This window comes from Rhamphochromis longiceps, linkage group LG1 (genome assembly GCF_057381845.1).
Source record: "Rhamphochromis longiceps isolate RC_006_pf linkage group LG1, R_longiceps_female_GT1.1, whole genome shotgun sequence".
Classification (NCBI taxonomy): Eukaryota; Metazoa; Chordata; class Actinopteri; order Cichliformes; family Cichlidae; genus Rhamphochromis; species Rhamphochromis longiceps.
In genome coordinates, this window is record NC_140557.1 from 28,924,476 (window position 1) to 28,950,134 (window position 25,659).

The 25,659-nt window shown below is 42.1% G+C and overlaps 1 protein-coding gene across 1 annotated transcript; it reads right to left on the reverse strand.

Annotated features, from left to right (window-relative positions):
- Window positions 1-5,125: 5,125 nt before the first annotated feature.
- On the reverse strand, window positions 5,126-25,281 carry tnfaip8l3 (tumor necrosis factor, alpha-induced protein 8-like 3). Its single transcript, XM_085404993.1, has 2 exons — window positions 24,934-25,281; window positions 5,126-6,217 (listed from the first exon to the last, which is right to left on the reverse strand). The coding sequence occupies exons 1-2, from the start codon at window positions 24,977-24,979 to the stop codon at window positions 5,655-5,657; spliced, it is 609 nt and encodes a 202-aa protein (XP_085261119.1). The 5' UTR covers window positions 24,980-25,281; the 3' UTR covers window positions 5,126-5,654.
- Between the last annotated feature and the right edge of the window lie 378 nt (window positions 25,282-25,659).

Consider the following 25,659-nt stretch of genomic DNA (forward strand, 5'->3'; position numbering starts at 1 on the left):
AAATGAAACTGTACTTGACTCAGCTCCAAATGTACAATTGCAGTACAACTGGTAAAGATGACTCAATGCAAGTATAGTTGAACATTTTATTACTCTCTGCTATCTTATGTTCTTGGAGCAGCTGTAAGCATCCTCTTTCAGTGCGCCCCAGGGCAGCTGTGGCTACAATGTAGCTGCCATCACCAGTGTGTGAATGTGTGTGTGAATGGGTGGATGACTGAATGTAGTGTAAAGCGCTTTGGGGTCCATAGGGACTAAGTAAAAAGTCCCTATGGACTTAAATACAGGACATTTACCATTTATTCTGATTCAGGTTTTGAACAACGCATATGATTATAAAAAGTATATACAAAAGCTTTTTACTGCATTACTTCAGTGATGTATAGTGAATATGCTGCCATTGTGTGTTTGTTGAATAAAACACAACTCATGTTATTTTTTGCCATTCATGCTAAACAGAGCTATGAAACATATGAACCTGAAATGAGCTTTTCACAATATAAAGTATGGTTTTGTCATTCACTGAAAGCCTTACAGGTCTTATAAACTGTGATCAGTGACTAATCTCAACTAACCAGTAACTAACCTCTGCTGAATTACCTGTAGCAAAGTCCTAAAATCATGCAATTTTTTAAGTCAGTGTTTAAAAATGAAATATTTTCCTTGTTTTTAAATTTGGAGTATAACTTTATGATCCAAATATTGCTGTCTAATAAATATTTAAAATAGCAAAGAAGTTTAAGGTGAGTTCCAATGTGGGCTACCCCCAATTCAGGACTGCACTCAACATCTTGGACCCACAAACAATGGTTAAAATGTATGAACGCTAATGTGACAGAGTTGGGGTGTCTTTCTTCTTGGGTCCTGTGGATCGAGTCCACCACGGCTCACAAACATTCTGAGGAAAATCACGGGGAGTTTTTTAAACAGCCTAAATATAAATCTAGTAAGAAGTCCTCACTTACAAGTGATTCTCAGAGAAACGTTGAACTAGAAAGGGTCTGAAACTCCTGTGACACATTCATTCTTTCAGCTGTTTGGTTAAAAAAGGAAAGCTCGGGGTTACCAACACAGTTATCTATTTACATGCTATTGATTATGATTACATTTTTTTTACTGTGCAGTTGTAATGTTGGTAGCTTCGCATGCCCCTTGTGTTCAACCCCAGCTACACTTAGAGACATCCTCACTGCCTCCAACATGAGCCTCCCTCATGGCAGGTTTACCTGGAGGCACAACTAACTGGGGAAATCTCTGGTGTCTGGTGGGTGCTGTAGATCACTGATGTGGATGAGGAGTAAAGACCCCAGCAGGATCCTGAGATTTCAGGGATACAAACCAAGGTCTGATCAGCATGTAATGGGCCAAAAGGCTGAAACATCCAATTATGCTGAAGAACACAACTGAGGATTTCTCCCTAACATTTGTGACTGGCTGATGGAGCATTAATCTTGTGCGGTGGTCCTTCAAAGCACATGGCACTCCTACTGTCTTGTCCTATACTTCAAAAACGTAGTACTTTGATATCAATGTGGAAAATAGTTCTGCATTCAAGTCACACCAGCTACGCTGAGGAAGTTTGCTGAATTCACCGTCACAGGGTGTAGCAAGTTGCAGGAGTCAAGTGCAAGACTCACTGATAGGCTGACTTTTTATTAGTTAATATTCCAAAGTCCAAAACAACAACACAAACAATAAATTCAAACACTTCAAGAGAAACAGAGAACACACTAGGGGGAGGTTAACACACATAGTGACAAAGGTAAGAAAACTGGAAACCCCTGATTAACAAGAAACAGCTTAAACTAATCACAAGGACAGCAAGGCAGAGAAAGTTAAAACTAGCAAAACTAGCAAAGCTCCTACTAGAGGCAAGACCCTAACATACATAACCTTGACACAGAAAGACATGGACAGAAGGTCAGGAAAAAACAAACACCAACCAGAAAACTAACGGAAACAAACAGGAACTGAAATAAAGAACTGACGTCTCAAGATAGTAAGGAACATGAAAATCAAATGGAAAACAATAAACACACTGAAAACCAAACAGAACATGAAATAATAGACACAGGTTCAAAGTAAAAATGACCCAAAACAAAAACAAATATCACATCTCTGACCTGGGTGCATGACATACCTCTTTTTATAAGCGTGCAAGGCATGCACTTCCAGCGGAAGTAGAGTGAAGTGCGTGACAATGTGAGACTGTTAAAGGGTATGTATTTGGTTGTGTAATCACTCCGCTCATGAGAAAGTCCACAGGATATTTTTCCGATTGCCAAATATCTTACTGCTGCGATCGCTTCCATTTTTAGCGTTGCAGTGTTATTGCACTGGGTGAGGGAGATGTGAGAGCATCTCTGCAGAAATTCATCAAAACCATTATAAGAGTGAAGGTCTTATTAGTTCTCTTCTCTGCTCCTGATAGTTTTCCCACCTTTTGTTGTTATGAGCTATGTGTTTTAAATAACTGTTATATTTCTCAACACTGTGGGGAAATTCTCAGAAAACATCGTAATTCAAAGAGTTTTCTGAGAATTTCGTCTCCTCGCCTTGGGACTACAGGCACAAATGTTTAGCTGCTAATGCATCCTTGAGCCAACTACTCTGACAGAAGTAAAATCACGTGACGCAGTTTATCAGGGCCTCAAAAGGCCTTAGCCCATGCAATGTTCATCCTTTAAACCATCTGTGGTTTGAATCAAAGATTCCTCTTGAGTACGTTCAACGCGCTGTTTATTAATGCATTTCTAAGAAAGCCAGTAGTTGGCGTTGCACGTTTGTGCCTAGAGGCCGGATCTGACATCGTTGTTTGAGCCTGTGTTTGGGGAGAAGAGGTTCTGAGGAGCAAGCTGACCTGGTATTTATTTGTCTTTTTCCTCTGTTTGCAAATGCCATCTGACTCTCTTTTGTGAGGGCCTGAACAGAGGCATTCTCTGGAGAACAAAATAGATGGAAAGACATGAAGTCTCTGCTCATGTAAGACTCAGGGGGAAACTGTTGAGACTTCAAAGTCAGTTCAGCTCAATCCAATCCACGGAGGCACTGCTTTTGATATGTCATCTATTTACAGCCTCCTTCAGACAGACTGTCAGGGAAACACTTCATTTATCTTTTCTTTCTTTCTTCCTTTCTTTCTTTCTTTTTTTTATTTTTAAGAGAACCCCCCCCTGTGGTTATGTGGGACAAACAACTGGTTGCATGTCTCAAATATAATTTTTTAATTCCCTTTCCCATCTGTGACATGTGTAAATAGGGATTTCTTTGTCCCATTTGAGTAAAAGCTTTGACAGATGATTAGCTGCACTGCTTTTTGTAACTGGCAGCCCTCGCATTTAGCAAAAGTACTAACATGTGTAAGAAGTTATTTCACCACTAGAGGTCTACGCTTTCCTTCCATCCACAGGAGTGCTGGGGAAGACCGACAAGAGCGGACAGAAAAAGGCACCAAAAACCTGAAGCAATCTCTGCTAATGGAAGGTAATTGTGGGTGAAATGTCACTGCATGTGCTGTATGTGTTCCTCATAAACATTTTGAAGGGTCATATGTTTTTCAGTGGAGATCGAAAATGTGAATTTCCAGTGGAATTATCAGCTGTGGGGTCTCTTTATAACCAGCTGACAAGATATAATGCTGCTGACTTCTTCTTCACCCTCTGATCCTTTGAAGACGGCGCTCAGGAAGTTCATTAAGCCGCAGGGCGTTTTACATCACCGAGCTTTCTGTGTTTTCTCCTCTGTTTTGTGTATGTGTGTCCTTCTTGAACTTCTAACCTTCTAACGAGAGAATATCTCATTAGTTTTGAGGTTTTGCTTACATTTACTGTTCTTCTGCATATTAGATAATTTAACACAAGTGCTCTTCTGAGGCAGTTAGTAGTATGTCTGTGGTTCTGGAAGGTTTTTATCAAAGTCTGAGAAATGACTTTACAAGGGTTTTTTTTTTTTTGCCCTGGGTTTGGGGACTGCATTACAAACTTCATTTTTCCTAGATGTTTATATGAATTCATTGGAGGCGGTTCGGGTTCAAAGAAAAGACCGTTTTGGTGGCATTCTGGGAAATGTCAGATTCAATGTTTTAAAGCTTGACCCACACAAGAGGCCGAAAGTCAGTCGAAAGTCAAGACTGACCCAGTTACAGCCGGATCCGTCTTGACCACAGGATCTACATAAAGTTTAAGATAAAGTTTGAATTAGGTTAAAGGACAAGTTAGATATTTTGAGAATTAAAACGAAAATCAGTAACAGAGAGTTACATGAGATGACTGATTATTATAAATCGGCCTCTATGGCCAATGGAAGGAAATCCACAAAAAAGTAGAGGAGAGGCGCGCGTGCGCGTACGTGTGTGCGGTCTTTTTTTTCCTGTAGCAGTTCTTTAATTCAAACTAGTCAACATTATAAATTATGCGTCCACTTTTTTTTCCCGGTCTCATATCCAGACTGTTTGATTTAAGAATCTGGAAACAGCTGGAGGTTTTGTGCAATGGTCGGGAATTAGAAGAACAAAGATTTATAGATGTAATGGAAGTTTATGGTGAATGACATGAAATTAAGTATCCAGTAACAATAGCTGCATGAGTATTTCGACGTCTGGATCTGACTGAGAGTGAGTGCAAACGGGTGAACATTGGGTGGGTGGTCTTCTTGTTCTGTGTTTTCTGTAAGAGAACACAGACATAAAACTGGACTTCTTCTCTACTGGCTGCCAGAGTTACGCTGCTGGAGTCACACCAAACCACCAGTAATATGTTTTCCTGGCCTGGGGAGCAGAACAGAGGCAGAGGGCATCTAATGAACCAGAAATAACAAATCACTGAATTCTCTGGACATTTCAAAACATGTGCAGATTTATGTCTGGCATGCATCTGGGTCAAATGGACAAGAAAGTCCCCCCATATACTTCCCCTTAAAAGACCTATTCTAGTTTAAAAGAGAGTAACTGGTTAGCAATTAAGCAAATCATTGTTTTCCTTTTTCAGTTGACTACAACATGAGTCACGGGAGAAAATTAGCGTTATGACTGCCAACACGAAGGAACAAACTCTTGTTTCCTAAAAGCTTTCCCAGCCCATGTGGAGCTTTTGTTGTCAGGAAAAAATGCAAAATAATGATTTAAAGAAATCTTTAATAAAGAACACGTGTTACACCCTTGTTGAGAAGATTGACACAGATACATAATACATACCAGGTCATTATTGGTCTTATGTACAAACACTACACAACGTTATTCAAGCGGATCCCATACAAGCACACGCAGCCATCCTCTCATACACGCACACATGCAACCACACATAGAAAGACTGATTACTACAACTGATTATCTTCCATATCCAAATATACCTACTGCAAGTTTTTTTTTGGCCATTGGTACAGTACACTTTTGCACACAAAGAGGATGTAAAATGCATACAATGTGAAACAGGCTGTCTTAGCGTGCAGAAAGGATTCCACTGAGTGTAAAGACAGTCCAAAAAAAAAAATCCCTCATTGAATCATAACAGCAGGATGTTACAACAACCTCCGTGGAAATCGATGCGGAAGAAACAGGAAGACGAGAGCAATAAGAGGATGTGGCAGTCAAGTGAAAAGGACATACAAAGGAGCAAAGGGAGAAAGAGCTTGAGGTGAAAGGGGTCAAGTGCAAGAGGTTAAAGCGTTCCTTCGTCCAGCAGTTTGTTGATGCCATTGCAGATCTTCCTCAGAGAGAGTCTGTACTCCTCTCCGTCTCCGTACAGCTCGGCCAGGAACTCCCCGTGGGCAAAATGGTTGAAAACGTGATCGATGCGGGCATGTGAACGTGCGGTCAGGTGCTGCTCGACCAAGGCGTGAAGCAGGTCCCTGCACTCTAGCAGAAGCTCTGACAGAATATTCCGGTCAAAGGTGTACTCCACCTCGTAGAACGACACCGCCGTCATGGCTGCCTGGTTCATCTTCTTCTTGAAGCGCTCCACTGTGTCCAGCTCATCTGGGCTGAACTGGTGGTTACGGTATAAGATGCCAATCTTCAGAGCAATCTTGATGACGTCCTTGATAATCTTGTGGGCCTCCTTCTTGCTCTTGGTGAACTCCCGACTCGCCTTGTAGAGCTCGTCCAAGATCTCACTGCTGGTATCATCCGTCAGCATGTTAGCCACCACCATGGTGGCCATCTTACTCAGGATCTTCTTCTGGGCCTGCAGAGCCAGGGAACGGGAGTTGAAGCTCTCCTGCCCTGAAGGAAGAGAAACGAAAAGGAGAAGAAAAGAAAAGACATGTGAGTTTAATCTGCAGCATATATTGCACTTCGTGATGACCAATCCAAAATAAGAAGGTTTACAAATGAGTTAAAAACTTTAATGTGTGCTGCACCTTTCAGAGGTGAGAAATATTTGTTGCACAAAATCACAACAAGAGTCGACTCAAAGCTCTTTAGAATATAGGATAACAGCTATTAAATTCAGTTCTTTGTATTCTTTTGGCGGCCAAGAAAAACTCAAGGCTCAAAGTGGTCTAACTCAAAAATTATCTTTATTTTACACGAACACACAAGCTCAGGTCTGAAAGCAGCAATAGCCGCATGGTTGTTTATATACTTCTGTAGCACGTCACACACTCTAAGTTTCGAACACTCTGCTTAGTTTCACTTTCTGTCTGTACCTCATATGCTCTGCAAATGCAGTTTCCTGTCAGCCTAGTTTACACTCAAAGTTGGCCCTCTCTTATTAAAATACATAAAACAATATAATCAGCAAATAAGCACTAAGAATATATGTTTATTCCTTAACACATCAACATCAATATTCTGAAAATCAAAAGACCTCTTATGAAGATGCAGTGTGCGACAGTGGGAAGGAAAAACTCCCTTTTGACAGGAAGAAACCTCCAGGAGAACTAGGCTAAGGGAGGGGCGGTCATCTGCCATGACCAGGTGGGAAGGTGGGAGATGAAAGAGAAATAAAATAAATAAATGATGCACACATTAGTCATTGTTTACACACTCTTACATGTTTACATGTACATAACAGCTGAAATCCATCTGGACGAGCGGGCTTTTGCAAGTTGCTCGTTTCATGACATGACACTGCAGAAATTTCGTAGGTTTTATTTTTCCTTTTTTTGTTACAAGAAAACTGGTAACAGTTTTATGTGAGTAGATATGATGACATGGCAATGCTGAAAGTTCCTCTTGGGATGAAAGGTCAAGTCGAATAAATCAGTCTATTCAGATATACGACTCTGTTTTTTTTTTTATAAACAAGATTGTATTTTGTGTCATGGGCAAAAAAAAAGGTACAGACGACAGTCTGAAGAAGTGAACGAGGGATAAATTGAGATGCATCTACATTCTGCAGCAGGGCGGTGGCTTTCCTGGAGCTGGCAGTGGTTTAGCGAGCTGGCTATGGGAGGAATGACTGTCTTCCCTGGAAAACTTCAAACAGCTGAAGATAGATAAGATTCCTTTTCACACACTTTCCTTTTACAAGTCCAGATTGATCACATTTGTTAGTCTGCGTCCTGTTGCAGCCACAGTTTATCTCAGAGCGAACATCAAAGGCTCCTTGTGTCCTCATGAAGCAATGCGAGCAGCCAAACACGTGTCTGTGTGTGAATGTGAGGAGTGGGAGGATGGAAAGGGGTTTTATTTAGGTGCCACCCAGCTTCAAATTACACACCAGATAACTCCTATTATGATTAAAGCCAAGCAAAGAGGCTTCACTACCCCCCACCCCACCCCCTGTTCCCTGGGCACGTTGTCAACCGCTCCCTCCTCCACATCTACGTCCAGAGTGGGAGAGAGACGGTAAAAAAAGTGAGGATGAGTGTGCCATTGCCCAGCGGGCTTAGCGCAGAGCAACAGATGAGCCCATATTCGAAGAGGAACACCTGCTTAGTTGTCATTATAATTTTATTTAAGCACACAGCTCCTGTATGTGACTGTTTAGAATTCACAGCATTGTCACATCATCCGGTTGTTTGTTATTTCAATACAAAGGAGGTGTTTGAATTTGGGGGAAGTGGGGGTGGGGTGGGCAACAATTGGGAAAACCTAATCAGTGGCATTTCATGTGAATGTACAGAAGTGACATTTCCTGTGTTGGTCTGCAGCTAAATGACATTTCATGTATATATAATTAGCCCACCATGACATTTAACAGCAGATGTCTTTGTCTACAGTCCTTTCCCCCATCGCATTAAAAAAAAAAAATCTGATGTCTCTTTTCACCTCTTCTTTGTAGAGCCTCAGAAGAGCGGGGGCGAGACCTATTGTGCATTTGACAAACGTGTGGTGGGTGAGCATGAGGACACAGAAGTTCCCAGTGCTATTTAAATCACGAGGTGTCAATATTTCTGGTATTTCTATGAGTTCAGTTCAGCACGAAGGCAGATTTTTACTGGGAACAGGGATAAGTGTGTCATCCTGACTGTAATTACTATGAAAACACTCGTTTCACTTGTGGTCTCCGAGGAAGTGAGTCGCATGGCATATATCCTACTCTTTCAGATTTTGGAAGCGTGCAATATTTCATGATGGATTGATATGTCCCGATTTTCTTTTCTTTTTTTGTCCAGTTTGGCGTGGCATAAATAAGCTGTGAACATAGCTTTGATGAATTATCCCCACATAAACCTGACAGTATGGAGGTGCTGGTAAACTAACAGTTGTTTGTGGGACAACGTCAAGATTGGTTTCTGGCAATTTAGCAAATTTAATATTGCCGTTTGCTTCCTACCATTTGCTCGGGGAAACACATGGCTTGTTAGCAGCTAAATGCTCCACGTTGCTTTCCAGTATGTTTGCCTGCTGTTTGGTGCTGCACAGCTAACAGCAGGTTTACCTAAGCTTTTAACCTAAGATGGACTACAATATTGAAACAATAACTAAAGAGGAGTGTGGTGAGAGTAAAGCCTAAAAAAATCACTTATCATAAAAATCACAGCTGCTTTGCTTTACGGGTGTTAAAGCAGGGGTGTCAAACATAAGGCCTGGGGGCCAGAAGAGGCGAGGACTCCAATCAGACCAGTTGGATGGGCCTGTAAAGCAGGACATTAATTTTTTGACTTTTCACTGTGCTTTCACAAGTTTCACAGCTTTTCCTACTGATAAATGTACTGTATGTCGTTTTCCTTGCTTGTGGTGGGACCACACTGTGTGTACAGAGCAAAATTCCTAAACATTTGCTTGTCAAAAAAAAAAGGGCTGCTACATTTTCCATTTATTAAAGATGGCCATCTACCCTCTCTTTACCATAGAGGCCACAGACAAGCGACAATAGAACTCCAACAACTTCATAAACAACCCACTTAAAAGACTTCCAAGAAACCACCTAGGAAATAACTGAGTATCATGGACACAAACATTTGAGCAGCTGCACGATAGTTTCCATGATATTTGAATAGTCACACCATAATATACATATGACTGGTTGTGATTAGGCAGATCTGTGTCTGTGCCTCTCATCAACAGACTCTCTTTGTCACAGTCATTTCCTGTTCCTCTGAAGCAGCTCTTTGTTCCAGCGAGCCTCTGATATTCAGAAACCCAACTGGATAGATTTCTGAAACCCTGGCACACTGATAAAGGTGACAGCTTGCTCCATAAAGCCGGCCTTGTCAGACCGATGGCGGTGCGGGCGACTTGGATTTGGATCCCACCAGTATGTGCGAGTGACTCCATTTCTAAATTAAATTTAAAAAAAGATGCAAACAAAAATAAAAAAAAACCATCTGCTGTGATTATGCCAAAAGATTTATTGAGCTGGAATTGACTGGACACTTTCTCACTTTCTTTTTTCTTTTCTTTTTTTTCTCTGCAGAGCTAAAAGCAGACTAATTATTCTCCTGCCACTCCTCAACACGCAGGCTGGAGCCTCTTTTTTGAGCAACAGCAGGTGGCTATCGACTCACTCGCCTTGACCCCTGTCTCAAGTCTGGTTGCGCATCCCGCAGTGATGAAGAATGTAAGCAAAAATGAAGGAGTGTGGTGGAAGGGGCGGGGGGAAATTACTGAGAAGACTGGACATGAGGCCGCTTGAGGTGTGAGTCAGAGTGCTGGTAAAGGAGGTGGGTGGTTCAGATACTGACTGGAGATTTTAGCACATAGAGAGTAAGTGAGGGTGGATCATTATGGGAGTGAACAAGAAGACAGTGAGAAGTCCAAGCTTTCCTTCTCTCTCTCTCTCTTTCTCTCACACACACACACACACACACACACACACACACACACACACACACACACACACACACACACACACACACACACGTACAGCCTGTCACCCAGAGGCTGTGCTGAGTGACATGCATGAACCACAGTGTCAGAATAAGTTAAGGAATAGTGCAAGCTGTCAGAGGAGACATGGCCAGAAAAAAAACTGCATGCTAACTTTCTCCAGCACTGGCACTTCTTCTCCTACCTGCTCATTATTTCCTTTGCATCACTCTCTGCTGTAAAAGTTTTTACTAAGCAAAGCGGTTGCTCTGAATTTGCTGCTGAACACAAACAGGGAGCGGAGCTAAACCGCTAACGCGGGGCCAGTCGCAGAAGCCCATCAGAGAGGTTACATAAGCATGTTTTGGGAGCTGGTGAAGTTTACTTTTAACATCAGGATTAGTAAGGTGCTTGCTGCTCTCTGGCCACGGCTGTTGACTAGACAGTCTCTCTTTGTTCCGCCTGGTGTTTTCCGAGGCCTGAGTCAACAGTTTCAGCTGCACTGCATCAGAATATACATCCACTGTGGATCATGGAGACCGGCCAAACCTGCCCTGCTCAAGGTGTTGGAGTGAAAAAAAAAAAAAAAGATCCATCTGGACGAAATTATTTTGATTGCAGCCAGAGACACTTACATCAAGCAACCGAGATGGAAAAATATTTATTTGTCAGTTTAACGGTCCCTGTGTGAAGTGAAGCTGTAGCTTTATGTTTCACAACCTGAAAAGGGCAAATGTCATGGCTCTTGCAAACAGCTAGCTGCTTTCGGGCAGTCCGAGGAAGAGGTGACTGCAGCAGGTAGCGCTGTAATATTTAATTCTGCAGATTTTTATGACAGATCGCCTTCCTGGTGCAACCCCTAAGGGATCTGTGTATCCTCTCAGGACCAAGTGGGCAATCTTTTGCTTGTTAAGCACATGTTTAAACCACCACACTATGGAGCCACTGGCTCTAGTGAACAGATATGTCCATATATAATGAGCATGAGTTAGTCCTTCTCTCCATACTGACCCTGAAGCTTTTTAAATGAAGGAGGCTGGAGTGATGGATTGAGATGCTGCTCCAGCGTGAGGATATAATAAGCAGACATTATACAGACTAGGAATGAGTCAGCAATAGTGAAAGGATGGTTAATACCAAACAGTGCATTCTTATAAAAATGTGCAGTCAACTTTGTTTCAGCTGTTGCATTCTTTAAACTGTCCCACTTTAAAGGGAATCACTGCTCATTGAATGCTGACAATCCAAGAAAATATATGTTTTCTTTGGATGAAAAGTGAGCTGCTTCTATTTGTGTAACGTGCTAAAGCTCAACACTGGATGCAAGATTTGCTAATCTGGACATTTTCTGTAGCACACCCAGCTGTGAGGCGGTGGGGATGGAAAAGGCTTGTGTTGGTCTTGTTCCAGACTAATCAGAAGAATGAGCCATTAGCAGAGCCAGCAACTAAGACTGACAATAGCTGGCTGGCCTTTACCGAGTCAACACTGGAGGCACTTTACATCCGGAAGTGTGGAACACACAAATATGAGGCGGCTCTGTGTGAGTCTGGATACAGTACGTGTATATTTTGTGTCTGTCCTTTGACCAGGAAAAAAAGCTTCATGACAATCTGAAGAAATACTTCCTGTTTACAGACATAATCGAAGATGTAACTGACCTAAAGGGAAAGAGGTTGTTCTAAATAAAGGCTTCCTAAGTGGAGCTGTCTTAGTAGTTTTGCTTTTTTTTATATTGTCTGGACTGTTTTCAGAGAGCTATGAGTCATTTGGTGCAGCCATTAGAGTGTTATTAGTCTGAAACATTCAGAGTTTCTGAATACTCAGGATCTTGATCCTGTCAGGTGACTACATGCACACTCACACACACACAATAATTCTATTTCCTCTTCCAAAAACATTATAATGACCTAAAATCATTTCCTTGGGGTCTTAGCCTTACTAAACTATTTTTCTAACCCCAACATTAACTTCGTCTTTGGTCTAAACTGCGATAACTGATGCACGGAGTACTTGCTTTTTGTGCTTAAAAGGCAGGCAGGGCTCTATAACGTGACATTAATGTACCCACAACGTGAGTGATACAGGCGCACAGACCCGCTCACACAAGGAAACATAATACTTGATAAGCGCATCCCCGTGCGGGGTTACTAACGACAACAAACCAGGTCACATTCTCAGCACAGGTGCAGGTTTTTTTTTGGTTTTTTTTAAAGCCAGCTAGCCACTGATACACTAACAGCACATGACTTAGTGTTTATGCAACAGACACAGGTGAGCATACAAATTATTTCCAGTGAAGATGGATATCAGCATATGATGAACATGTGACAACAAAAAAGCAAAAGAATAGGAATGAAAAACATTCAGAGAAATAGATGAATTTCAATTAGATAACATAGAATAAAGTCCTGTATGTGTGTGTGTGTGTGTGTGTGTGTGTGTGTGTGTGTGTGTGTGTGTGTGTGTGTGTGTGTGTGTGTGTGTGTGTGTGTGTGTGTGTATATATGTAAATAACACTGGAAAAGCACTATATAAATGTGTGTATAGCACCTGTTGCAAACAGTAAATACTACTGACACACAACCTAGCTCTGAGATGCAAAAAAGGTCCAAAGCAAACAAAAACACAGTTTAGCTCTGCAAAGCTTCCTTGTTGCCTGTTTACAGCATCACCAAAAACCTCCTGGTATACGGTGACTTTCCATCTGCAACCAATTTTCTATTCACCAGCAGCTATGTATTGTATGCCTCTTTGAAATGAGTGGTTTCCAGGACATTCTTGGCACTCTGCAAGTGCAATAATTTTCCAGACATTTTTCCTTTTCAGGTATTTTCTTTATAGGAGAACAGAAGTACAGTGTAAATACCCTTTTGCCTCATGTGTTATATAAAAATGGACTTCTGCAGGAGTTGCACAAAGTCAAATTTTACTTTATATGACTTTTTTTTTATAAGACAGCTACTGACCAGTGTCAGAATTAATTGAGATTCTTTTTATATAAAACATCTGGTTTTACTGAATATATAATGTTGCATCAAAGCAATGTATCAGGATCATATTGCAAAGGTAAAGGTAAGTGGCTCCTTATCAGAGATATGTGTTACAAACAGGAAGGAGATGGGAATGTTTTGTTAGTCCTATTTATATCAAACCACTGGCCCAAGCTATCTGCCAGGACGGGGAGCTGAGGGGAGTAGCTGTAAGGAACAGGGATCATAGAATTAGCCCTTGCACGGATGACACGATGATGTATTTTATGGATTTAGATGCCTCCTTTTAAGGATGATGAGAATCACAGAGAAACTGAGTTACTGTGCAGAATCTAAGTGTTCAAACTTTCCTCTTCAAATATGTGCCTGCAGGAAAGACCAAGCCTGTTCAGTGAGATTCAAAGTTAATCAAATAGCAAAGCAATATCAGTGGCATATGGTGCCAAACGCAATCGGATCAACCAATATCTGAGAAAGGATATAGGAAGGTGTCTGGATTTCAGGAGTAAGATACATGTGATGAATGAAAATGTGGATGCATTTTTTTATGACCAATATCACAAAAACTGTCTACAGAATGGGTTTACGTAGCATATATAAAATACTGAGAAGGGGAAAAAAGCCCAAATTTGATAGACTGCACTCTGAATGCCAACAAATAAAAATGGAATGGAATGTAACAACTAAAAGATGTATATGTGCAGACCAACTTTGACCACTAATTAACTGGGGTGATGATAGCTTTACAGCTAGATGGAAAGAGACTGACACACACATTCCTAGCTACCACATCTAAACGACTCATATGCTCCCTGGACACATTATAAGACCAATTGCACATTACTGTGCTATATATGATGATTCACATATATGACATATAGTAGCTGTATATGGTTTCTATTTTCTATTTATGTGACAAATGCACATAAATAAAATGAATTTCACTGGAAAAAGTTACATCATTTCTTTCTGCTGTAAAATATCTGGGGAAAGCCTTCGGTAATAAAGTCTGCCATCCATCAGCGATGCCATTTCGGAGCACAAAAAAGGCACCAACGATGTATCAATACCAGGAAAATGTCAGGGAGAACGCTCCTCACGCAGCAGAAGTAAACAAGGGTGGCAGCTTGACTTCCACTTCTTTTGCCTTGGCCTTTTCGTTTGCTTTTGGTTCCCAATAAGGATTTGCAGTGAGACTCTCTCTGGCTGCATTTACAAGGCTTTAGGAAAACAAAGGAGTGGGTCATTCAGTGATCTTAAAGGGGGTTTTAATAGCCTACAGGGTTGATGTTAAGCGAGCCCAAGAGGCCGGTGGACTGTGCCAGCTGGTACCTCGACAGAGGAGCTGGAGGAGGGACATATTTATTTTCCACTGTCAGTCTCGAGGCTTCTGACTTGTTGAGCTGCTGTTTGTCAGACTCGCTGTTGCACTAATATACTGCCGTGTAGATAACGGCTGCATAAAGACACATCACGATGCCTTTGTACATAAGGAAGGAGTTGTCGAATGGGAACCAATTTTTGTCATTTCATGTTCCTCCTCCACTCGCCCTGGACCTGCAAAAGTCTCTGCATAGGCGTTTTTTGGACTCCCACAACGCTCCTCAGAAGATGACTCAAACATAGCGCCCCTGCACACTCTGTCTGTTGCAATGTATGTGTTTGTTTCTCATCTGATAAAACTTGAGAAAGCTATGATTTCTGCACAGAGAGAAAAACAGTGCGATTCAGTGGAGTGAAGCACAATGATGTGCATTATTCATGACATGTAAAATCTGACTCTGAGCCAGTTTCCAAAGGGCAGTCTGGTGCTGAAAGAGGTCAGTCACTGTGCCTTTAACAGCTGCTCAGGATGTAGAGTGGCATTCAGAAGTTTATGGTTAATAAATAACTCAGCTTTAATACTTTAATGACTTTCATTTGTGCAAAGTAGGGTTATGGAGCTTAAAGTATAAATGTAGTGTGTGTGGCTGAAACCGAAGGGTATGCTGTAGGTTACAGCTCACGCTTTAATGAGTGTAATGGCAAAAAATACGTCCGGATTTAGGCTTTTAATACTGCTAACATTGTGCAAAAATATGACAAACAAGACAAATGAAAAGCTGCTCTTTGTTAATGCTTTGTGCAGATGTTACCTGTCTCCGCTTTTTATGGATGCTATGGATAATACGAGGCACAAAAGTGACTGCATCACCACAAAGGTTACACACGAGTACTAGTGAGATAAAGGTCAGTGCATGTGATGGAAACATCACAAATTGGAGAACTGACTAAGAAAGCAAACAAACTGATCCTGTGACTGTTTTCACCGAGCCTGCAATATTAATAAATATAGCCTGCAGTGTGTGATTTCTGATAAGCATTTTCAGTTAAGTGTAAAGAAAAAGTACATATTCAGTCAGCCTGTATTAACAAAAGTAAAAATATATGGTCTGATGCCACAGCACACTTATTATGTGCTTTCCTTTGATGGATTGATTTTGACTCAACTTGATGATCAGCATATATTCTCAGTGCAGATAACAGCGTATGAGTGTGAGCCAGTATCTGAGCATTTAGCATTAGCCGAGGCAGGTCATGGAATCAAGCTCAGCCTGGTATGCCCGTACAGCGACTCATAACAGCTCATCTGATGGCTCAACAGATAACACGTGGGGTGCACTTTATAAAAACTGGCTTTGGCCTGCTCACACAGTTGCTTCTGCCCCTGCAAGCCTCTTTGCCGACCCACCTCCATGCAAGCTAATGTTTGTCATGCTAATTCTGACCTAATAAATATCATGTCTGGTATCACTGATCTGTGTTGGCTTCTGTATTGGAAGGGATCTTGCTGCCTCAGGCTTAACATATATATATAATATATGTGTGGAAGGGTGGGGAGATGAAATAGGAATCTCATTTTATCGCATTTCAAGTGCTGCAGGAAAATAATCAATAATCAGAAACCGCTGAATCACAGCTGCTTTGTGATATATTTATGTTAGAAAAGAAAAATCAGCTGACGTCACGCTGCATATGTGCATGATTATTATATTTTTAGTGTGTGTGCTCCAAAGCATTTTGTATATTCAGTTGTACAGCTACAGAAAAAGAAAAAAAACCACATTTTTCCTTCAGTGTGGCTGAACAGCAGGTTGGATCAATAGTTTGTTTCAGAGCATACAGAAACTATAAGATCGGTGAGGTCATTATCAAATTATTTTGTGCTCTGAGGAGCTTAAAAATAAACCATTCTCAGACTTTTTCTTTGGTGGCTTTGCAATCAAATAGTTTTAAGTCAAAGGAAATTGTGGAATGAAAAAAAAAGAAACGAGGCATAAAAACGCTCTTAATGAAGCTGGAAAATAGAAGCTAATTGGCCTCTGAAGTTAGGAGTCCTCTGTGCGTTATTCAGAAATGGTTTCACTCAGCGTTACTCACAGCATAATGGATGAATATCAACCAGGAAAAGCTTTAAAGGCCATTTCTAAATAAAAGGGGGTGGAAGGGGGTGTTAATGTAGCTGTAATGAAGAGGCTTGCAACAGAGTTTGAGACTATAAGTGTGTTTATCCTGGGACTGGTTTAAATGTCCACTGTGATGAAGGGTCCAGGGAAAAGCACTTAGGAGGGCTCTCTGATTCATGAGGGACACAAGAACAGATTGCCTTTGGCAGCCGTGCAGCCTTATTTAATGCTCCATTCTTCATCTCTTTCTTTGTCTCTCTCTGTCTCTTAGTTTTAATGGCCACGTCCCTGTAGAGCTGAACCAAAGAGATTGGGCGAAATGAAGCATTTGCAGAAGATGATTAATGCGCCGCTTGATGTCCTGTCACAAAAAACCCCCCCAAAAAATGGGTGGCCCAAAAGAGGGAGGGTGAGAGATAGCAGCTATTTGACCCCCACCTTCTACTCTGCCCTTGGCTTTCATCACAGTCACTCCTTGTTATGAAGACCAAAGGAGCTCCTGGTCCGCTGAGGATCAGAAGTGGCATCCAAGACATCCTGTTAGGACCCAGCGTGGACTGCGGGGTCCTGTGAGATTGCAACCATTTGACCTTTCCTCTGCTGCAAAGCAAATTTCTCCACCAGCTATGGTTTCCATGTTTGTGCCATTGTTTAACTACAGTAAAGCACCAGACCACAGTGAACTGGGTATCTGGCTAGCTGGGTATGGGAACTGCAGGCTGTCTCCCCTCTCCACTTCCCTTTTCTGGTAACCTCTGTGGAAAAGTACTCAGCCACCATCACCAGCTGACAAATCTCATTATGATGATGTTGACTGAATGGAGAAAAAGACTCCACATTTCTATGCAACGAAATGACAAATTTGCTTCTGTGCACCGAATAATCTGACAGCGACAGCTGGCTACAAATGTGTGTGTGCGGGCTTGTGCGTTAACTATAATGATAGACTGTGGGGCTGAGGCCTAATAAAATACAGGGGAGTATGATGTATTCAGCCTCTCTGTTACCCAGTTTCCCATTTTCCGTCTAAAATAAAGAAGTTATGCCTTTTACAGAATCAAAGGGCAAGAAAAAGAGGAATGCATCTTTCAGGCCTTTCAGTCTAAGGTAAAGATGGTCGAAAAAAGAGAGAAAAATTGACTATCTTTGCTTGAGAAATGCTCTGAATTATTGCGGATGAAAGAAGAAAATCAAAACAAATAGACTGTCGCAGCAATCTATACCGTCTGCAGATGTGTCAGGTCACTTAAATAAAGGAGTGTGGAGGAGTGATGGAAGCAAGGATGGAGGAGGCGGGGGTGTTGAAGAAAAAGAGGTGAGATCATATGTCCACAGTTTGACTGCCTAACTCCTGTCAAAATCCCTTAACGTCAGACATAGCCGCGCACAACACCAAAAAAAGCTAAACAAAAAAAAGAAACAACACCTCTCCCCCTCTCATTCTCTTTTCCACCTTCTACCATGTACAGCTGTGTTAAGAACTGGCTGCAGTGTCTTTGTCTCACACACACACACACACACACACACACACACACACACACACACACACACACACACACACACACACACACACACACGAAGCTCTTGTGTCTTTCTCATCTGCTCCTCTCTCCATTTCTCAGCGCATCTACAGTGTCGAGGAAGTAAGCGTTTTCCGGCCCTGGGTGAGTCGCTCCTCTCATAGACCTCGGCCAAGTCTCAGCATGCCGTGGCATCGTTCACAAAGGGACACACGGGTGCTCGAGAAGATGCGCGCACACACAGATACTCGCATGCAAAATCATCCAGACCATGACAGCCCACCCAAATTCCCCCCTTCCCAGAACTTTGGCCTCCTGGTTTGTTTACTAGTTCACTCACTTCGAGTTCACGTAAAAAAAATAAAATAAAAATGAGGCACTGAGAAGCTTCGATTCACTCACAGAGGAGCTCAGTCTGTCACTGCCGTTATACAGTGCTTAGGTCCCCCCCTTCCCAGTTATTCTCTCTTCATTACAAAAACACTACATAATTCTGCTAGGCCTCCAGTATCCTTCTATTCACAGGCTTTTCCTGTACTTGCTGGTAAAATGTGATGACCTCACTGATTTTGTCACCTCGCAGGGATGTTTGTAATTTGGAAAATTGTGACGTATGCTGTCCACTTCAATTAGCGGCCTTTAGCGAATGCAAGCCCAAGATTCAAACATGACCAGCTCGACATGCTGTGAACACTGACTCTGACAATTTGTAAATGGACTGGTTCTTATGTAGTGCTTTTCTACTCTATCTGAGCACTCAAAGCACTTTACACAACTTGTCTCATTGACCCATTAACACCCCTTCGCAGGGGGGATTTTTTTTTAATGCTCTTTCTATCTAATATTCACACACATTCTACTGACAGGACAGCCAGAGGACAGATGAAATAAAGCATCAATAATAATAAACTATTACAGAGTCATAAATAGTCAAGAAAAGAATATTAAGATCAGGATTTCAAGTTTTCAGATTGCTCCTGCTTTGATTGAAGTGATGAAACTGCATATGCTTTGAGCTTTGACCTTGCGGGCCCTCCCTCTCTGCGCACGACGCGCATTAGTGTGAAGCCAAAGGGCCTCTGCCGTCCTGGCTGCCAACACACCACTAACTAATGACCAGGAAATAACTGTGGTTCACGCAGACTCACAACGCTCCCTCTCTTTCTCACATTCGTATGTTTCTAACTGACTTTTATTGACTGCATTTTTCTTTCGACTCCTTATTACGAGCCTAAACCGAATCATTCCATGAGTTAATTCGAATCCCAGCCTCCAGGGATAACACAGAGTAAAGTTTTAGCTACCATTAAGGCTCGTGAAATGTCTACGCCCACAACATAGCTGCCAGGGCTACTTCTGTCTGCGCGGCTGTCTCCTATCTCACTAGAAATAGTTTTTAAAGGTTTTCTGAAAGCAGGATCAACATGACACACTGTTAAACTGTTATGAAATATGATGAACGCGGGTGCTTTTCCCTACCACAACTCTATAATGCTATAATCAGCACAGTTTGTTCAGTTCTCCTAGAGTTAAGTGTGAAAAGCTGTGTGTGTAATTGCCTCCCACTCCACATTGTTTTCAATCTTTCTTTTTTTTTTTTGGAGTGGGAGAGAGAGGAAAAGTGTATTTAGCTTTTTACCATCTGCATGTTAAGTTTTGGGTTTTTTTGTTAGTTTTTTTGTCAGAAAATCCCAGACATCATGTTCTATTGGCACTAATGTAGAAAACTCTTGTAACCACAAAGTAAAGGTAAAGAACACTTTCTATCAGAGATTGTGATTTTAGGTCAACGCGAGTGAGAAAATAAACCAACACACGCTCCTTCACAGAGGCGGCATCTGCACAGGCTCAGTGGTTCTCAAACACCAGTCCAGCCTTCATTTAATGCATACTGCTCTCCCCAAAGAGATCGTCTCTCACTTCAGGCGCCACTACTGACTGTTTGCTTTGCTTCGAATGGCCCTCCTGTGAAACCGCAGCCATCTCCTCCTTATGAATGTGTGTCTATGAGGCCTTTGACCAGAATGTCTGTCAGAGTGCCTCTGCGGTCTGACTCCGTGTTTCAGTAATGGCTCAGCCGTGGGGAGACAATCCTCTTTCCAAATGTCCTACAAACACCGTGAAATGCCACGGTATTATTGTGTCAGTGCATGCATGCATGCATGTGCATACAGAGGAAGTGCACTCACACACAGATAGTGACCAAAGGGGTTTTTTTTTTTGTCTTTTGCTTCAGTTGTAGGAAAAACTATTTTCTCCTGAGTCGTCTTTTCCACTTACGGCTTCGCTCCTGTGTTTTTTTTTCTCTCAGTTCGTGTTACAATTTTCCAGAACCAGCTCCTGGTGTCTTGAGTGTGGGTGTTTGTGTGTATGCGCGTGTGTACAGAGGGCTGGGTGTAGTGCAGTGAGCACTCTCCATCTGTGGGCCAGATTAAATGCAGAGTTTAGGGATGCACGTGCTGGGAGACCAAGGATATGAGCGAGAAGAGCGCAGGCTTTTTTTTCAGTATGTCTGTGCGTATCTTTGGGAGTGTTGCAGTGTATCCAGGGCTGGCTCACATGTGCAAAGCATGTGGCCAGTCTGCCAACATGGCAATCATGAGGCAGAAGCCTTTCTCTCATTGCCGAGTGCATCTGGTCTGCTCTGATGTGTCGGAGATAGCTCAAGTGTTTGTAGAAGCTTGGAATAGTGGCGGTTAACAGGAAAAATAAAGCAGGTTTGTTGATGCGCAAACATGTGAATGAATGGCGGGGATAATCTACTGGCCCAATATCGCATTTCAGTTGTGTCATCAGACAACATCTGCAGTTTTGTGTTTTTAATAGAAGCACAGAAACGGCCCTCACGCCCCTATGGATATCACAGCTGTTGTTACAACAGCCAAAAAGCTCCCCTTTTCAACAAGTCTGCTTTTCCTGTGAATTTGAAGGTAAACACAAATGTCTGGAAATAGATCTATACAGGGCTGATGGAGTTATGGTGTTAGAGAGAATCACATCACCAGGATAAATCATCCAAAAACAGAACGTGGTTAATAGCTAAACATAATGCCACAGTAATGTAATTTAATATAATATAGTGATATATAAAAAAATAATTCAAAGTGGAAAACAGGAGTGTCTGAAAGCCCTGAAGCATTACAGTTTAGTGAAATTTCTAGCCTCTATTTTGCACCTATTGTGCAACATACACAGGAGAACAGGTGTACTGACAGTCAGCTTTGCTTTGACTCATAATTAGGTGTGGTCATCCCCGCTCCACCACAGAAAGGAGGGACAGGATGACTGGGTGAATCAGTTTGTGGATATTGGTATGGTCAGAGGCATGCTCAGTGCATGACTGGATGATTATGGGTAAGAAAATATGATCCTTTCTGTTTGAGCTGGGTTTTTTATGGCCTTTTTTCAGAGTCGTTGCAGCACAGCTCTGTGTGCTCTGTGTGCAGAACGCTGTAGCAAAGCCAGAAAAACACAATGAAGCACAATATTAGTTTTTGTAATGAAGCTCTGTCCTAACTCTCCCATGTTAGAAAATATCTTCCTCAGCAGAACTTATTTAAATTTGCTTCATGTAAGCGTCCTGAAAATCTTCGAGAATGTTTTTGCGACACTTTAAATAGTGTGAAACTTTTACTTTTTTAATGAAAAAAAAAGTTTAAGCCTATTTATTTAAAATATTTCCATAAATTATCACATGGAGTGTGTTATGAGTAAACGCAAAAAATGTGCTGCATAAATCTTCTTGCTTCCCATAAGAAAGCATGGAGACAGATTATTATTTAAGCCCACAGAAATCATAGATTTATAGATGTAGTTGGCAAAAAAGAGCCTAAAAGCTGAGGTGGGATGCCCTACGTACGGGTTAAAAAACATACAAGTTTATCAGGGTGGAAAAACTGAGTCTTTAAGGAGACAAAATGGGATTCAGGCTCAAGATGTGAGGCGCCATCACTGGGAAGAATGGTAAAAGCATTAAGCATAAAGCATGTTTTCACTTAAAAGTAAAATATCAAATATCATTTAAGGCTTTCTAAATTTTGCTAACTTAGGCTAACCCATCTGATAATGTGCAACATTGGAAAGTGAATCATTAAGAAAGCTGAGGAATGCTATTATATTGTGTGTAAGAAGCTAATACAAAGAGAAACAGCACCTTTTCACAGCTAACCTTCCATAGAGTGATGATATATAATGACGTAGCCAAATCTAAGTCAGCCACAGTCAATTACATATTGTAGCGTGTGCTACACCCCCCTCCAGCTGGAGTAGTTTTCTGCTTTACTGCCTTTGGAAAGCTAAGGACCTACAGGTGGGTGCCTAGGTGGAGGTGTTTCTTTAAAATGCTGACAGCAGCGGTGACTGTGGTGGCACCAAGCAGCAGGAGCAGCAGCGTCGTTTTCGGGTAAGCAGTGTGCAAAGGCACACACAGCCCTGGTAGCTACACCTTCACCATGTGCTGTTTGCGGTGAGTCCTGCTGCCTAAATTAACTAGCAGGCTTTCCTCACCTTTCTCCTTCCTGTACACTATTTTCTTGTTCCTGGCATAAATATAAAACACAAAACACATGGGATCACAAGGCCACTATTTTGAGTTTGATTTACAGATAGGTGACCAAACAGCTCTCTCCTGGGGGTAGTAACAAACTTATCTGTCTATCTGTTTACTAGCAGCCACCTTCCAACAGTGTTTCCATGGCTCAAACTACTAGAAAGCTACTCATAGTTCAGTCATGATATTATCTTTATGTGGTTTTATTTATGAGTTTGCATGTTAGAAACACACACAGATATTACTTGAATGCACAATCCTGACATGACCTGTGCCAAGGTCATGTCAGGCTAGTTCTCTTGGGTTAGCCCAGAGAGGCACTGAAGAAAATAAACTATCACTAATTGCTCATGGAAAGGGCACGTTGAGGTAAAATTAATGCAGCACAGAAATTTAGAACATCACTCTCTTGGAAAAAAAAAAGTTCAACCATTAACTGCCCAAGGGCACAGGAGATGGTTGAAAGGTCAAGGCCAGCTGAAACATAATACCTTGCTATTTACACTGCTGAAAATATGCATGTGTATGTGTAAAGCGTAGATTTATCACACATCCCTCACCGACATATCCAAGGAAAAGGGTTTTGTTTGTGTACAACAGAGTTACAAAAGACTCCTGTTTTCCCAAATACGTTATCTCAGCTTTCACTGACCTTATCAAGTGAGCCAAACCAGATTTTTCCACGGTAGAGTAGGCACTGCAGCACAGCAACAAAGCACGATGCATTATGAGTGTGAGTCAGGCTCTTCTTTTCTCTTGACTTTGGAAAAATATAGCTCTCGCATCACCCTGGAGATTCAACATGTGCAACAACGTTTTGTTTTTTTGGTGTCCGGTCGATAAATCTATATGATTTTATTACTCTGACGTAACAAAGACCTGGTTATGTTATGCTGAAGGATGCTTTACCTGGAGTCTCTGGAAAACACTGTAGACCACTTCACATCAAAGTGACAGAAATAAAGCCTCTTCCTTTACGGTTTGGCTTAACTGTGACGCACAAAGCATCGCTTCATATGAAAGACTTTTATGGAAGTCAGCAGATGATATGAATATGTCATCACTTTCTCATTATATGCATAAAGTCCTCTAACCCTCACAGTGAGGTTCCTCTCCACTTGCAAATGGATGAGAGGACAGACAGACAATGGTCCAGATGGACAGGCAGATGGCCAGAGTTCAGCAGAGCATCATTAAGGCACACGGAGCTCTGTGACTTCAAATAAAACTGCAAACACCCACGCCATCAACGTTATCTAACATTAAATGATAAAACCCTCCAACACCTAAAGCAGATCTACTAGTAGTATTAGTTTTAGGAAACCACGATAGGAGAGCAATAAAGTCAGTTCAAGCATCAGCGTGAGTTTTACTTTTATTCGCTGCTATTTGACTGTTCCTGTATTCTGACACTGCTGTGAAACAAAGAAACCCCTCCTGGAGACACATTTCAATCTGTCTAAACTCAAACATATCTCCACAAGGATGCTTCATCTCCCTCCTTTCTCCCACAGAATCAGTCGCCCACGTGCATGCGATGCTGTGAAATCTCCAATAAGCGAGTTCACTTTAAGGAGCATTTGTGCCTCTACCTGTGTGTTTAATGTATAACTCTCATCTGCGCAATAAATCTTTGCCCTGTACTTTGACACCATAAATCTTTTTTTTTTTCTTCTAACTTCCAGCAAACAGCAGCGAGCTTCATGAGGAAAAGGAGCTGATTTCAGCGTCCGGGGAGTCTGTGGTCTCTCCGGCTCGCTCTGTAGCTGGACGTGTTGATGAACAAACTGGCTGCACGTGTCGGAGCTTGCCTGTTCCTGGTGGTGACTGAGCCGGCTTTCCTCCACGCACTCAGGGAGCCTCTGCCAGCCACCAGCATCACTGTACATGCATTCGAGCTCACGGCTGCTTGCCTGTCACACATCTTTGAAAGCTTTAAATACTGTACTCGATTCTTACATTTGGGTGCACTAAAGAAGGGTTCAGATTTACAGGCAAGCTGTTGATCGCTAGAAACAGACTGAGCGCGTGAGAGAAATGGTTCAGAGAGGATTGAGACGCACTAAATGTGTTTAGTTGAGAGTAAAGAAAGGCTGGAAAATGCTGAAAATTTACTGGAACACAAAGGAAGAAAGAGCTTGTAGACCTCCTGGATTGGTCTGCTTAAAGTCTAGTTAGCAGGGCATGCCAGAAACCAGTGCTGTGGTGACCTGTAAGAGTCTTGAGGCCTTACCTGGAGAGAGGTCTCCGTCACTCTGCTCTCCAGAATCTGAATCCATCTTTCCCTGCAGGACACTCGGAGTCTGCAGAAGCTCTCTTCTTGCTCCCTTTCCTTTTTTACAGTAGCTTCTGATTTCTTAGCTCAGAGAAAATATACACAAATTCTTGGTTGGTTTTTATTATTTCTCCCAGTGAGCTAAAGTTCCCCTCCCAGCCTGGATCACTGCAGCTGTGAGAGGAATGCTACTAGGCTTATTTGCTGATCTGTCCTCCTTTTTTTGCGCTCCTTTCCTTTTAGTCTCCTCTCTTCTCCTGACTCCCTCAGTTTCCCTCTTTACTTCTCCCTCTCATCTACTTTCCCCTCCTCTGGTGCTCCCTCCCCTCACTCGCTGAGTCCGTCCCCCTCTCAGCGTCTCCCACCCTTTCCCTGCCGCTCGGTCCCTCCTCCTTCTCTTCCTTCTCTCATTCGGTGCTGTCACACTCAGCCTCTTCACGCTCTCTCCACTCAAACTCTTTCTCTACCTCTTTCTGTATGCTGTAAGTGCCGTCTCTTCCTCTTTCGCTCTTCCTCTCTCCCTCCCTCTCTCTGTCTCTGGGTAAGAGTGCTGCCTGTGTTTTAGCAGAGCAATGGGAGAGACTCATTCACGGCGACTTGAAATTCATCTCCAGCAGTAAAAATCCCATGACCTCTTGTTACTGGCTGTTGTAAAAAACAACAACAAAACTAAACTGGCTTTGG

What these genes read in the sequence shown, in the direction of transcription:
- tnfaip8l3 (XM_085404993.1), bottom strand. Translation starts at nt 24,979, where the DNA reads ATGGATTCAGATTCTGGAGAGCAGAGTGACGGAGACCTCTCTCCAG. An exon ending in TGACGGAGACCTCTCTCCAG is followed by an intron (nt 6,218 to 24,933) that starts GTAAGGCCTCAA and finishes CTCTTCCTTCAG; the next exon opens with GGCAGGAGAGCTTCAACTCC.